The 13,467-nt window shown below is 50.0% G+C and overlaps 1 protein-coding gene across 1 annotated transcript in view; it reads right to left on the bottom strand.

Moving 5' to 3' along the window:
* Nucleotides 1-2,978: 2,978 nt before the first annotated feature.
* The window catches only part of SUGP1 (SURP and G patch domain containing 1), a gene marked incomplete at its 5' end in the record, with an annotated part of 18,038 nt that continues 7,549 nt past the window's right edge, over nt 2,979-13,467 (bottom strand). The window contains 8 exons of the mRNA XM_009995077.1: nt 2,979-3,005; nt 3,710-3,839; nt 5,305-5,450; nt 6,260-6,366; nt 7,020-7,197; nt 7,938-8,044; nt 12,943-13,088; nt 13,284-13,423. Of these exons, the coding sequence (XP_009993379.1) occupies nt 2,979-3,005; nt 3,710-3,839; nt 5,305-5,450; nt 6,260-6,366; nt 7,020-7,197; nt 7,938-8,044; nt 12,943-13,088; nt 13,284-13,423 (981 nt within the window). The remainder of the gene's footprint in view (nt 3,006-3,709; nt 3,840-5,304; nt 5,451-6,259; nt 6,367-7,019; nt 7,198-7,937; nt 8,045-12,942; nt 13,089-13,283; nt 13,424-13,467) is intronic.

Below are 13,467 nucleotides of genomic sequence, written 5' to 3'. Positions count from 1 at the left end.
AGCTGCATCCCCGGCCCGGCCGCCGCAGCCCGTGGACTTTGCCCCCCCTGCCAGAGAACAGGCAGCGCCCTTAAAGCGCCCGAACTGCCCGGGGGGAAGGCCAGGAGCCCCGGGGGGGCACAGGCAGCAGCCAAACATGCCTGTCTCCCTGGGAGGGTCCGTGCCAGGCTCTGACCCGGAGGGTTGCCTTGAGCAGAAGAGCTAAGGGCTGCGGGGGAAGGAGAAAACCGCTCCAGAAGAGGCTTTGGGAGCTCAGGGAATGTGTTTGTTTTTTTCCTTTTTCCAATTCATCCTGGAAACCTTAAGTACTTTAGAAGAGCCATGAGAACACACCTCTTCAGATCTTGTCAGGGGAGTGAAGCACATGAAAGCCAACACTTCATCCCTGCCTTTAGTAACGGATTGAAGGGAGCAGAGAGCAGGAGTTCCAAGGTCTCTGTGCCCAGCACTCCACTCCACCTCCTCTCCCACTCCCTGCTCCAAACAGGAGAATTTATCTCCCCACCAGCCCCTAGGGAGCCCTGGCCCAGCTCAGGAAGCCCCCTGGTTCTCAGCAGCCCCCAACACTGCTGCTCCACCTTTCCCCCCCCTGCCCAAGCCCTCCCCAACCTGCCACCACGTCACTCCTTTGCCCTCTTGCTTCAGAGTCCGGGGCTGGAGCAGCTGCCCCGCACTTTGCCCTGGGCTTGTTCCTCATTCTTCTGTGCAGGAGGAACTCAAACCACCCCTGTCAGCACCCACATGGAGATCAGGTTCTGGGCTGAGGAGGAAAGGCTCGTTAAGAGCCACTCATTAAGCCTAAGGGTGACAGGAACACCCCAAGAAGCAAAGGGGGTGTTCACACACCAACGGACACCAGGAACTTACTCTTTGATCTAAAAGGGTCTAAGTTTGGTGACCTCCTGGGTACACCACTGGTTTTGTTTCTGGAGGTTAAATCCCCACTTTGAGTGAAGCACATGAAAGCCAACACTTCATCCCTGCCTTTAGTAACGGATTGAAGGGAGCAGAGAGCAGGAGTTCCAAGGTCTCTGTGCCCAGCACTCCCCTCCACCTCCTCTCCCACTCCCTGCTCCAAACAGGAGAATTTATCTCCTCACCAGCCCCTAGGGAGCCCTGGCCCAGCTCAGGAAGCCCCCTGGTTCTCAGCAGCCCCCAACACTGCTGCTCCACCTTTCCCCCCCCGCCCAAGCCCTCCCCAACCTGCCACCACGTCACTCCTTTGCCCTCTTGCTTCAGAGTCCGGGGCTGGAGCAGCTGCCCCGCACTTTGCCCTGGGCTTGTTCCTCATTCTTCTGTGCAGGAGGAACTCAAACCACCCCTGTCAGCACCCACATGGAGATCAGGTTCTGGGCTGAGGAGGAAAGGCTCGTTAAGAGCCACTCATTAAGCCTAAGGGTGACAGGAACACCCCAAGAAGCAAAGGGGGTTCAGGCACCCACCTTCACACACCAACAGACACCAGGAACTTACTCTTTGATCTAAAAGGGTCTAAGTTTGGTGACCTCCTGGGTACACCACTGGTTTTGTTTCTGGAGGTTAAATCCCCACTTTGTAGCTACTAATGTATGGTTGGCATAAAAACTGCCCTCCAGAGGCTGCCTCACCAGCCCCTACCTGTACAAAGCCAGGGGTTCTCTGAGAGTTCCAGACAACCAGCCCCAGAGCTCTGGTTTGTGCCAGTCAGAAACCAAAACCCAGCAGCCCTGGGAAACCACAGGGGTGAGTGTCCTACCAGCCCAGGAACACTCAGCTGCCACAGTGACCTTAATCATCTGAGCAGAAATTGGCCCTGTGAAGACCTGCCAGATTCCTTATCTGTATTTCCCAATCCTCCCTGATCCTGCCCATGCTGATGAGCCACCCCAAAGGCAACATCCCCCTGTGCAAGCTGCAGCCAGGGTACACACTGTGCTGGTAGGTGCACAAGGTGCTCAGGCAGTTGGATTTCTCTCACAATGAATCCCTCCTGAACTGACTATTTCAAACGTTTTTTTTATTGAAAGCCAAGTCCTTGACTCCACCTTGTTTAGAAAAGTTAACAAAAGAGAATCACACACCAAGTAGTTGGACTAAGGGAAAACAAATGCAAAAGGAACCAAACCAACCAACCTCACCTTGTTTTCTCCAAGATGCTTGGAGGGCAAGAGTTCTAGAGCCCACAGGAACCCACAGTGACACCACTCATTCCAGAACCTCCATGATTAAAACTAAGGAACCAATAAGTTTTACTTTATTTACAGAATGAAGAAAATTCATAGTTGTAGAGGGGTTTTCTTAGGACAACAAAATCCAAATGGCCTTTCACAAACAGTGTTTGAAGGCTTGGTTCTTCACCACCCCAACCCACAGAGAGTCTCTTGCTGGGTGAACTTAGTGTTCAAGAAACCAAGGAGCTGTCTCCTCTGACATGGAATGAACTTGCCCTGGGTAGAACAAACCAGGCACTCTTTTTGCAATGTCAGTTGAAGGTCACACTATACTTGGAGCTTCACAACAGCATCAGAAGCCAGTTCTTCAGGAAACAGTGACTGAACAAAAGCTGGGTGAGAACCAGTCCCATAAATTGGAATTAAAAATTAAAAAAACAACAACAAAAATCAACCCCAGAGCAGCAGAGGATCTGCCATTACACAACAAACTCATTTCTTGCAACGTAGCACTAAGCTAAACACCAGTGGAGCCCCTGAACTGGTCCTGTTGGTATCTTTGGTGCTACCCTTCCACTGGCACCTGGGAGCTCAGGGATCCATCCCACTTGCCTCACTCTGCCAACACCACCCAGGCCTCCTCACCACGTGTCGTGACACTGGAAGGTGCAGGGAGCAGCTGGCAGGCTGCTCTTCTGGGTGAAAAGATGGCATTGTGACTTCAATGAGTTTTACCATATTAGCAAATAAGAGAATGATAATGCAGTTTCATAACATTTCACAGGAAAATTACACTTGCTTGGAAAACACGTTGTCCCCGTAACGTTCTCAGTAGTAAGGTCGTCGTGGATTGTTCTGTGGGGAATAACAAGAGAAATTCATTTAAATTGTTGCCTTCACAGAACAATGAGCTTAATTCTCTGAAAAAGCCACTGAAATGTAACATTTCTGACAGCGAAACCTGAGGTTTGCCCATCAAAAATTACAATCTCAGCCCTCTAGGTGCAAGAGGCAAACACAAACTTACAAGTCTTTTGCAATCAGGAAAACAATTATTCAAAATAAACCATGGATTCACAGACAATCATCCACTCCCTTTCTGGGCACAGTTTATACTTTGTATGTAGCAGATAAAATGAAAAATGAGGGATTTTGAGTTTAAAAAACCAAAATCATTGCAAGGGAAACGGCACCTTTGTGGATGTTTTTCTTCACCAAAAGTTTTATGAGGCATTGGAACAGGCTGCCCAGGGTGGAGTCACCATCCCTGGGGGTATTTAAGAGTTGTAGAGATGTAGTTCCTAGGCATATGTTTTAGTTAAGGACTTGCCAGTGTCACGTTGATGGTTTGACTCTGTGATCTTTAAGGTCTTTTCCAACCAAACTGGTGACTTGGTTTGGGCAGCGATAACTTGACTCAGCATGAGAAAGAATCAAAGAAACTCTCACAGTGTTTGCTCACTGGGTGAGGTGCTAGGAACACTCCTGCCCCAGGAGACAGGCACAGAAGCCCCAAGGGATTTGTCCCTGTGTTTGCCCTGGCCCTGGGACCCCCTTACCAGAGGGTTTGGTCGGAAGCGGTAGGCGAGCATCATGCGCTTGCGGAACGCCTCGTACTCATCGTCCTCCTTGGTCAGCTCAGCGGGGCGATCGATGCCAAAACCAGCTCCATCCACAGCTGTGGTCCCCCTGTTTGGGAAGAGGGAAGAAAAATCCCCGAGGTGAGCAGATGTGACACATCATCTTCCTCTTCTGCAGAAAAACCTGCTGCCTCTTGTGGCAGGAGCTCACGGAGTGAGTGGTGTCACCCAGAACGCGCTGTATCGTGACAGGCGCTGGTCCTGAGCAGCTGACTCTGGTTGCCAGGCTCCCAGGCTGCCCTTCCACAGCAGGGACACTTGCTGCTGTTGGATGGAAGCTGGAGTGTCAACAGATATTTGCTTAACCTTTTACAGCAAGGACAGAAATACCCTCCAGGCCTCAGTGCCTCCCTGTGAAACGCTGCCGGGAGCAGCAACTGGAGCCGTGGGGCTGCACCCTGGGGACTGGAGGTGGCCAGAGCTGCTAAACCACACCTTGCCTCTCCTTCCTTCACTGCAGAATGGACCCAAAAAGCAGAAGCAATTCCCTTCCATCTGCAGGAGCACCTTCTTATCCACACTAAGAACATATCGATGGCAGAGCCCAAGTGAATCACAACCCTCGTTCAAACCTGATGGACCAAAATTGCCTCCCTCTGCTGCCTGGGAGCCTGGCTGCTTTGATTACTGCCACCTTTCATCCCAGGACTTCTTTGAACCAATGAGCACAGTGCCAGAGTCATCTTCTTGAGAAAGAGAAGCAGAAGCACTTTGTAGAGAGACTTTCTTTTGTGCAGCAAACAAACAGCTGTTATTTCTAAAAAGATCCAACACTGAAAAACAACTCTGAGTATTTCCTATCCCAAATATTTGGTTCTGAAGTTCAGCATATGTTACCAAGAGATGATCCAGCTAAAAAGAGATGCTCATCTATTTTTGGGCAGAACTCTCATAAAGCTTTATTGTATAGCAAGTGTGATCAAACCAGGAAGCCTCTGGGCAAATGAGTGATGTCAGGACAGCTGCAGGTTCCACCCAGAGCTGTCTGATCTGGACTGAGCCTCCCCCCAAGCAGGGGCTAGAAGCAGCACACCCTGGTCATCTTCTCTTCCCCCTCCCCAGCACCCCAGGGACTTGCCAGCAGGCAGCAATGGTGCTTCAGATGCAAATGGCCTGTTCTTTAATGCTGAAATAAATGTATGACTTTAAAGCCAGGCCTTAATCGTCATAGGCCCTGGGAGAAGGGAGGCACAAACAAGTGTTCTCTTCATGATACTGATGGGGAAGCTGGGGAGTGGCACCTCTCAGAAGAAGGCAAACTGAGATGAGAAGCAAAAACCCTGAGGTCACCCCCTCCCTCCCTGAGATAAAAGAACCAACCCAGGCCTTGGTGGGAGGGAACCCCAAAGAAATCAGAAATTATTTTCTTCCTTGGCTGTGAGGACTCCATGTGCTGCTCAAGTGATGAATTGCAGCCACATTCCTTGCAGCTGCTTCCAGCGGGCTAGGGCAGGAGCATCAATTACCAGCCCAAGAGGAATGGACTAAATCAATAGTAGAAGAACTCTGCTTACTTGCTGACTGGGTTTTTAATCCCCTGTCCATCCGAGCCAAGTCCCTCGCCCTCCTTCCAGCCCATCTTCATTAGCATTTGATAACCTATGTTTTCCACAGTCAGTTTGAACTCTTTGTATTCCGAATAATCCGGCTCACGTCCTTCCTGCAGAGACACAAAAGGCAGTGCTGGTTATTCCTTCTATGCACCCATCTTTGTTGGTCAGAGGAAGGGAAAAGCAGCTTCAGCTACTTCAAGTTACTCATTGTTTGCCAGAACCATCCTAACTAGCATGATTTCCTTGGGATTTCAGTTCTGCACCAACACAGAAGAAAAAAAATAGGGGAATGATAAAGCCCTGCCCAGCCCCATCACATCATCTGCAAGAAGCAGAGAATGCAACTGTGAGATTAAGCCGAGAAATATTTAGCTCCTGAATTTAAAGTTGCTCACTGGATCAAGCTTCAGACACAGTTTGTGTTAATCCAGGATCTCCAGGGAATGTCAGACCCCATGCTGGTTACACAACAACTTTATAAGGAATGCACCAGCATCAAGCAGCTCTGCACTTCAGGAGGAATTGGCAGGTATTGAAGTGCTTTGCATAAGCTTTTTGTAGGCTTTATATTTTCACTTTACTGCAATCAACTGGATAAAAATTCAAATTTTCCTTGCTTGGCATCAGCAACCACTTATCTGGAACAGGAAGGGCAGACAAATGGTGGGTAGTCTGAGAGGTTTGTCTGCCATTCCACCTCACCCCCAAACACTCTCCCAGGATCTGATCTCTTATTTGCTGCAGACATTTCTCTGCAAAGAGGAAAAAAAAACCTAACTCCTTTTTTCCTCCAGAAGCACCAGAGCTGCCAGTGTAAAGGCAGAAGGATCTCAAGGCTGCAAGGCCTAAGGTGCCTCCCTCCCTGCCCCAGGGCAGGCCTGAGGTTCTGCCACCACCCCTGACTCTGCCATTTCACCTTCAGTGCCTTGAACGTCTCCATGAACTTCTCCAGCTCGTCAGGTGGGAGGAAGTCTCCAATGAAATGTTTCCCTCTGCCCATCTGGGTCAGCTGCTCAGCCCACTCTGCCCAAGACACAGAGGAGAGAAAATAGCAACAATGCAGCCTCCTGTGACTGGGACTGCCCAGGGTTTACGAAGCATAAAACCTGACAACAGAGGGCCATGATTTCCACTCAACCACGAGGGAAGCCACAGCACAGAGCAGTGAGAAGGGATCCTTCAATTCCCATGCCAGCAACAGGAGCTCAGACATAGAACCATGGAATGGTTTGGGTGGGAAAGGACCTTAAAGATCATCTAGATCCAACCCCCTGCATGGGCAGGGACACCTCCCACCAGCCCAGGCTGCTCCAAGCCCCATCCAACCTGCCCTTCAACACTGCCAGGGATGGGGCAGCCACAGCTTCCCTGGGCAACCTGGGCCAGGCTCTCACCACCCTCACAGCAAAGAATTTCCTCCTCATGTCCAGCCTCAATCTCCCTCTTCCAGTTTCAATCCATCCCCCCTTGTCCTCTCCCTCTCCGCCCTTGTCCCAAGTCCCTCCCCAGCTTTCCTAGAGCCCCTTCAGGCACTGGAAGGTGCTCTAAGGTCTCCCTGGAGCCTTCTCTTCTCCAGGCTGAACACCCCAACTCTCTCATCTTCCTCTGGAGGCCTTTTGCCACCACAGAGCAAGATGTGGACACACCAGCTCCCCACTCACCAGCTCCCCACTCACCTCGTGTCTTGTCCATCTCCATGCGGCGCAGCTGGTGCTCCCAGGTGCCCAGCTCACTGTCCACCTCCTCATCACTGTCATAGCCATGTTGGTGCTGCTGAATTGCCTTTTCCCACATCATCTGCATCTCCTGCATGGCTCGTTTGTGCTTCATGATCATGTCATACATCTGCTGCATCTAGGGCAAGAGATCCAACAGTGGGCTCAGATGATGACCAGCTCCTGGGCAGCAGGGTTGCCCACAGAGGCAGGGACCCATCCTGGCTGCCCCAGAGAAAACAGGTTGTGACAACTACAAGTCCCATCTGATCCATTCACTTCCCAGGTCATAGAGGAGCACTATGTGCTGGTTCTTCTGAAAAAAGAACCTGGATGTTAACCCCAAGCTCTACTACCACCTGATTGTCCCCACAGTTTAAGCATAGAACCATGAAATGATTTGGATTGGAAGAGACCTTAAAGATCATCCAGTCTCAACCCCCTGCATGGGCAGGGACACCTCCCACCAGCCCAGGTTGCTCCAAGCCCCATTCAACCTGCCCTTCAACACTGCCAGGGATGGGGCAGCCACATCACCCTCACCTTCTGGCAAGAGCCAATTCTCCTTTCCCCTGAACTTGCAGGTGCCCACTCACCCTCTCCCCTCTGCTGAGGCAGATGTCACACAAGACTCTGCTACAGATTTGGGGTTCCCACTGGGAACAGCAACTGGCTGCCTCAACTCAGATTCCTCAAAGTCCTCCAACATGCCTGCTGGCTGCAGCACCACATCATTCCAGGGCATTCAGCACAAATCCTAGAGATTTATTTGTGGGCCACTGGGCAAGTCTCCGTTATCTCCACCTCCATCTTCCCACCTAACCCAGCAAGGCAACATGCTGGTACACAAGGAATTTGGAAACCATTTCAGGGCTTTACCTCCTGCTGCTCCTTCAGCTGTTTCTTCTGGGCTTCAGAGAGCTCTGTCACACCCACCAAACCAACCGGTTTCCCTTTTTCATAACCAAGACCTTTCAGGTCCTGAACTGAAATAAGCAGATGTTAAAAAGACTTTCAGAAATCTGAAGAAGTTTTTGAGAGCAGAGAAACTGTATCTCAAGATCCCCACGTCAAATTTTACTCATTTTATGGGTCCCTCTTCCAGTTTTAATTCATTTCCCCTTGTCCTCTCCCTCCCTGCCCTTGTCCCAAGTCCCTCCCCAGCTTTCCTGGAGCCCCTTCAGGCACTGGAAGCTGCTCTAAGGTCTCCCTGGAGCCTTCTCTTCTCCAGGCTGAACACCCCAACTCTCCCAGCCTGTCTCCAGAGCTGCTCCAGCCCTGGGATCATCTCCTTGGCCTGCTCTGGACTCTCTCCAGGAGCTCCATGTCCTTCTTATGTTGGGGGCTCCAGAACTGGACACAGTGCTCCAGGTGAGGTCTCACAAGAGCCAAGTAAAAGGAGAGAATCCCTTCCCTTGATCTGCTCCAGGAGCAGGAAAAGGTGCAGCTCAACATTCCCTGCCCCTGCTCCAAGGCTCTATCACATTATCAGACTCACAAACGATGTGTCACATCCTCACAGGTCACAGTCTGCTACACTGTGCTTTAAAAACCATTCCTCCCTAATCTTAACTCCCTTTCTAAGGCTTACTGGTGAACCCCAGCCCCTGAAGAGGGTGATGCTTCATTATTCAGACCTGAGTCACCAGCAGATCCCAGCCTGTCAGCACATTGGCCAACCTGGGCACCCAAGTGGCTGCTGACGAGTGTGTAAACAGCAACTTCATTCCAAATGAAAAGCAAAAGACCACATTAGAATAAAGACATGAGCATGATGCTGCTTTTGGAAGTTGTTGGTCCCCAAGGAGATTTTAGTTGCTAATCTACAGGCTGGAGAAGAGCATTGCCAGGGATCTTGTCCCTGCTTTCAAAGAAGAGGGATTTCAACTCTCTGCTTGACAAACCCATTGATGTATCCTCCTTTTTCTGCAGCATCTCCTCTTGGAAGCCATTCCTTTGGAATGGTTTGGGATTTATTTATTTTTTGCTGCTGAATCAGATAAGCCCTGAAATTAGATATGAACACGATCTGGGCAGGGCACCTACTGATTTAAATGATCATACAGCACTTGGAGCTCAAAGGGCAATTTAAAGGGAAAAGGGGAGTTGGAAAGGAAGCCTGTTTGGAACTGGTGCAGCATGAAAGAAAGTAGTAACACTGCTGGGGCTGCAACAAAAAAGAGATTTACAATGGAAATGGCCTTGCAAACTTGGTTCATACCTGTCTAGCAGGGTTGGCAGCTCCCCTCTAAAGCACCTCAGAGCTAAGACCCCAACAGTTAAATATTTAAGGGATTAAAAGGAGCCACTCAGCCACACTTGAAAGCTCATTGCATTTTTCACTACAAGGAACAGGATTTCTCCCTAATGGCTGCAAAAACCTGCATTTGGATGTAAGTCCACACTACAGCTAAGTGATGCTTCATTCATTATTTATTCCCTATTAATTATGAAGCCTGATAATAACAGGATCATTGTTCATGACACCAAATGTCTACACAGCATGTTAATCAGCCCTGGGGGTGTCCTCCCCCCTCCTCTTATTCTCACTCAGGGCAATTGATCTGAGCACTCTTATCTGCCCTCCTGCTTTTGGGTGAGCATTCCAGGATTGGAAAGGGGCTTCCTTAACTCCATCCAGCCTCCCAAGGAGAACACCAAAGGGGGCATCACCTTCCCCTCACACTGCTCCAAGCCTCTGCACATTCCCACCAGTCAGCTCTGCAGGAGGAATTATGTAAAACACTGCAAGAGGTTTTCCAAGAGGAGGGAAGGAAGGAGCAGTGTCACACTGGGCTTGGTGCTGGGATCAGCACTTCCAGCTCCCAAGAAACGAGAGCAAATAAAAAAATAAACCTGTTTGTTGATGATAAACAGCCCAATTCCTGTCTGGGAGAGCACAGATCTGGGAAAAAGGTTCAAAGAACACACTGTGCCTGTTCCATGGAAAGAAGAATCTGGGCCCAAATGTCAGGTAAGACTGAGGCACTTCAGCATCAACCCCACTTAGATTCCACTGCTGTCCCAGGGCATGGGAAAGCTTCCTCTGAATGCACTGAGGAAGACTCTGCCCTTCACAGAGGTCAGCAGCTCCCTGGCTTCATTTGGAATTGCATCCACACTCAGGCTAAGAGCCAGGGATGGCTCTGGGGTCTCTGTGAGCTGGGGCTTGCCAGCATGTACAACCACCCTAAGGGAGAAAAGTAAGCCCCCAACATCTCATCCTATTCCTCAGAAAGCATCTGCCACTGCTCCTTCCTGGGCTAAAACTACATCTGGTTTGTCTGCCTGCTCAGGTTCCTGGCAGGTTTTATGCTGAGATGCTGCTGAAAAGAGTCACTGCAGAAATCCAGCCCTGGGGGATGATTTTGTAGTCTTGGCCCAAAGTACCACAACCCAGGCAAAGTTGACAGTCAAAGCAAAGCTCCACCCCAAGTCCACATCTGAAGATAGAAAAGTCTATTCATAAGATCAGTCGACAGATTTGCATCAAAATAGGGAAGATTGATAAGTTCCTTACACAGGAGCAGCATCAGGGAAGCAGGAAACAAGGAGCTGCTTCTCAGCCTCATCCTCAGCAAGCCTGGGAAAAGGACTTGTTTTTTCCTTGGATGACATCAGCTCTGCCTACAGGGTTAATGGTGCAGTCTATCTGCAGCATTGGCAGAAGACTACCTGATGGTTTATCCCTCTCCCACATGCCCAAAGAGGAGCTTGTTACAAGAGAATCAAATGTCCTTTAAGGACAGAAGAAATCCCAGCACAGAAGTGCCTGGTTTGGTGGGGTTTTTTGCTTCAGAGTCTGAAGATCTCACTCAATTAAAACTAATCAGGCCCATACCAATCCAATATCAGGTTTGAGGAAACACTAATGACAGCCTGTAATTTCCCATTAGTCCACAGAGTTCAGTGATCACAGAATTGCTGCTCTGTTCAGATATATTAGTCCCTGCAGTCCTATCCAGTGAAGTGTTTGGGTATCAATATATTTAAGAAGAACCTTGTTTCTGTCCAAAAGGGCTACACTTCCTCCTCTCCATGACACTGATTTATTACTAAGAGCAGCCAGGAAAAGAACCAGAACAGCCCTCCACTAATTCCAAAACAATTACTAAGGATAAAGGAGTAAGACATTGATATTTAGGTATCAAAGCACACTGGGCAACTCCAGCCTTTCTCAGGAGCAGGGGTGTAATTCAGAATTCCCTTCACCTGTCAGGTTGAAGATGTTAATTCTGAAAAGGGATTAGTTCACCTGAACTGATATAAAAAAAAAATACATCCTTCCCCCTGCAGAGCATTAGCAGTTCATCTGTCATGCCTGGTTTGCTGTCCTTTTCTTCTACTTGACACCAAGCCCTGCAGAAAGTGAGCAGGGACACAAGGAGCACATCCCTGCCTAATTAAGGGGCAGCTAAAAGAGCCAGGGCAGATTTCAGCAGGGAGCATGCTGGAATGAGCACATGGATACCCTTGCAGCTCCCCACTGCAGCAGGAGGCAGGAAGATGGAATCTGATGCTTGCTTTGATAGCACCTGCCCAGCTTCATCATCAAAGCTTCACTGCAGTCTGCAAGAAAATTACTCTAGAGGTACAAAAAGACTTTTGCATCTGAGCTCTGCCTTACTACCAGAAGCAATTCAAGGTCAAATAAATAAGTCATCCAGGTTGGAATCTTGTTCTGTACATCTGAAGTGCTGGATTATGAGGTAGAACCCATCCTCCCTTCCTGACCCCCACAGAACCTAGAGACACCCCAGCACACAGCCAACCCTACACCTTCCTTACCCAACCACAGTTATTAATGAGTCCAGCAATATTTTCTCTAGCACCTAGCCATGGCAGAAGACCCACAACCTGCACAGCTTGACCACATGTTGAGAACTATCCAGTCTCACCCTGCAGCTCACAAAGTTATAGCTCCCTTTCTATGCCTTGTCACACCTCATGTGTCCTGCTGTTGCTTTTTGCAAAATGTCCTCAATGAGACAGGTCCTTCTCACCTTGCCCATGACTCCAGCCTCATGCCATTAATTCTCTCAGTTTGCCAACGTCCACTGCCTTACCCTGTGTCTTCTCTTCCTCCTTTTCACACCCTTTCCCCCTACCACACTAACTGTGCAAAGGACTCCAAGATGCCATCTCTTATGTCTGTGTTCACCTTTTGTCCTTGAGTGACTTCCTTTTTGGACGCCTCCCTAACTGCCTAATTACACAGGCACAGATGGGCCACCCGAGTTCAGCCTCCCAGAGCTCTCTGGAAGTGCCTCAACTGGAAGAATTATCTTCCACCAGTTGGAAGAGCTGCACCCCTCGGGTGATCCTGGCAAGTAAAGCAACAGGAGCAGAGCCTCAAGGCTGCATGAGGCCTGTGAACCCCCTCAATAAACAAATGAACTGAATTGGGCAGAAATTGGAACTGGAAGTTACATGTGTGTCTGCCAGCACTTGGGGAACAGCTACTCCCATTTAGCCTTCTGAGTGAGATGGAAGTGCTGCCCAGGGATTTCATGCAACCATGGGGAATAAGCACAGTTCAGGCTTTGATACCTGTTTGCTGACAGACTCTCTTCCTGAAGTGGAATAGCCCTAAATAGTGTAGAGGCTAAGGCTGTAATGAGCTAGAGCACAGCAGGGTTTTAGAGAGAGCTGGAGAATGATAAGATCCAATCCCTGGTGTCAGTGAGATAAAGTGGTTTATCTGGGTTTCCACACAGGGAAGAGTTGGCTGCTAGACCTGCTGAAGCAGAGGGGGCTGGCAACCAAGGAGATGACAGCCAGAGATAGGATGTGCTGGGCTTTCTGTTTACAAGGCCAGCTGGGCTAGGGCAGAATGGACTCCCCAGGAAAAAAGTTACCCAACAAAATCTCCAGACCCACTCACCTGAAAGAGGGGAAGGGGAATCCAGCTGCTGGATGAGCTGTGGGAGGGGCAGTTCAACCTTGTCCTCCTCCGGCCCCCACCGGCTCTTCCGCTTCTTTTTGGTAGTGGCAGCAGCAGGGGTGGTGGCAGCAGCAGGTGGGGCTGTCTGCTCAGGTGGAGTCATGGAGGAGGATGGAGAAGGTGAGGGCAAGGCTGAGGGCACGGGCAAGGGCAGAGGCAAAGGGGAAGGGATGGGCAAAGGCAGAGGGGAAGGGATGGGCAAGGCCGAGGGAATGGGCAAGGGCAGGGGGGAGGGAAGGGGCAAAGGCAGAGGAGTTGGAAGGGGCAAGGACAGAGGGGTGGGAAGGGGCAAAGACAGAGGTAAAGGTGAGGGCAAGGGCAAAGAGGGCAAGCACAAAGGTGAGGGTGAGGCTTCGGGGCTGGTCTTCCTTTTCAGAGAGGCCTCTGCAGGTGCAGGGGCAGAGGCAGGGCTGGCCTTGGGCTTTCGGAACTCCTCCAGCTTCTGCCCGGAATACCTGTAGACTT

Source organism: Chaetura pelagica, unplaced genomic scaffold (assembly GCF_000747805.2).
Source record: "Chaetura pelagica isolate M959 unplaced genomic scaffold, ChaPel_1.0 scaffold463, whole genome shotgun sequence".
Taxonomy (NCBI): Eukaryota; Metazoa; Chordata; class Aves; order Apodiformes; family Apodidae; genus Chaetura; species Chaetura pelagica.
This window is presented reverse-complemented; position numbering and strand designations above follow the sequence as displayed.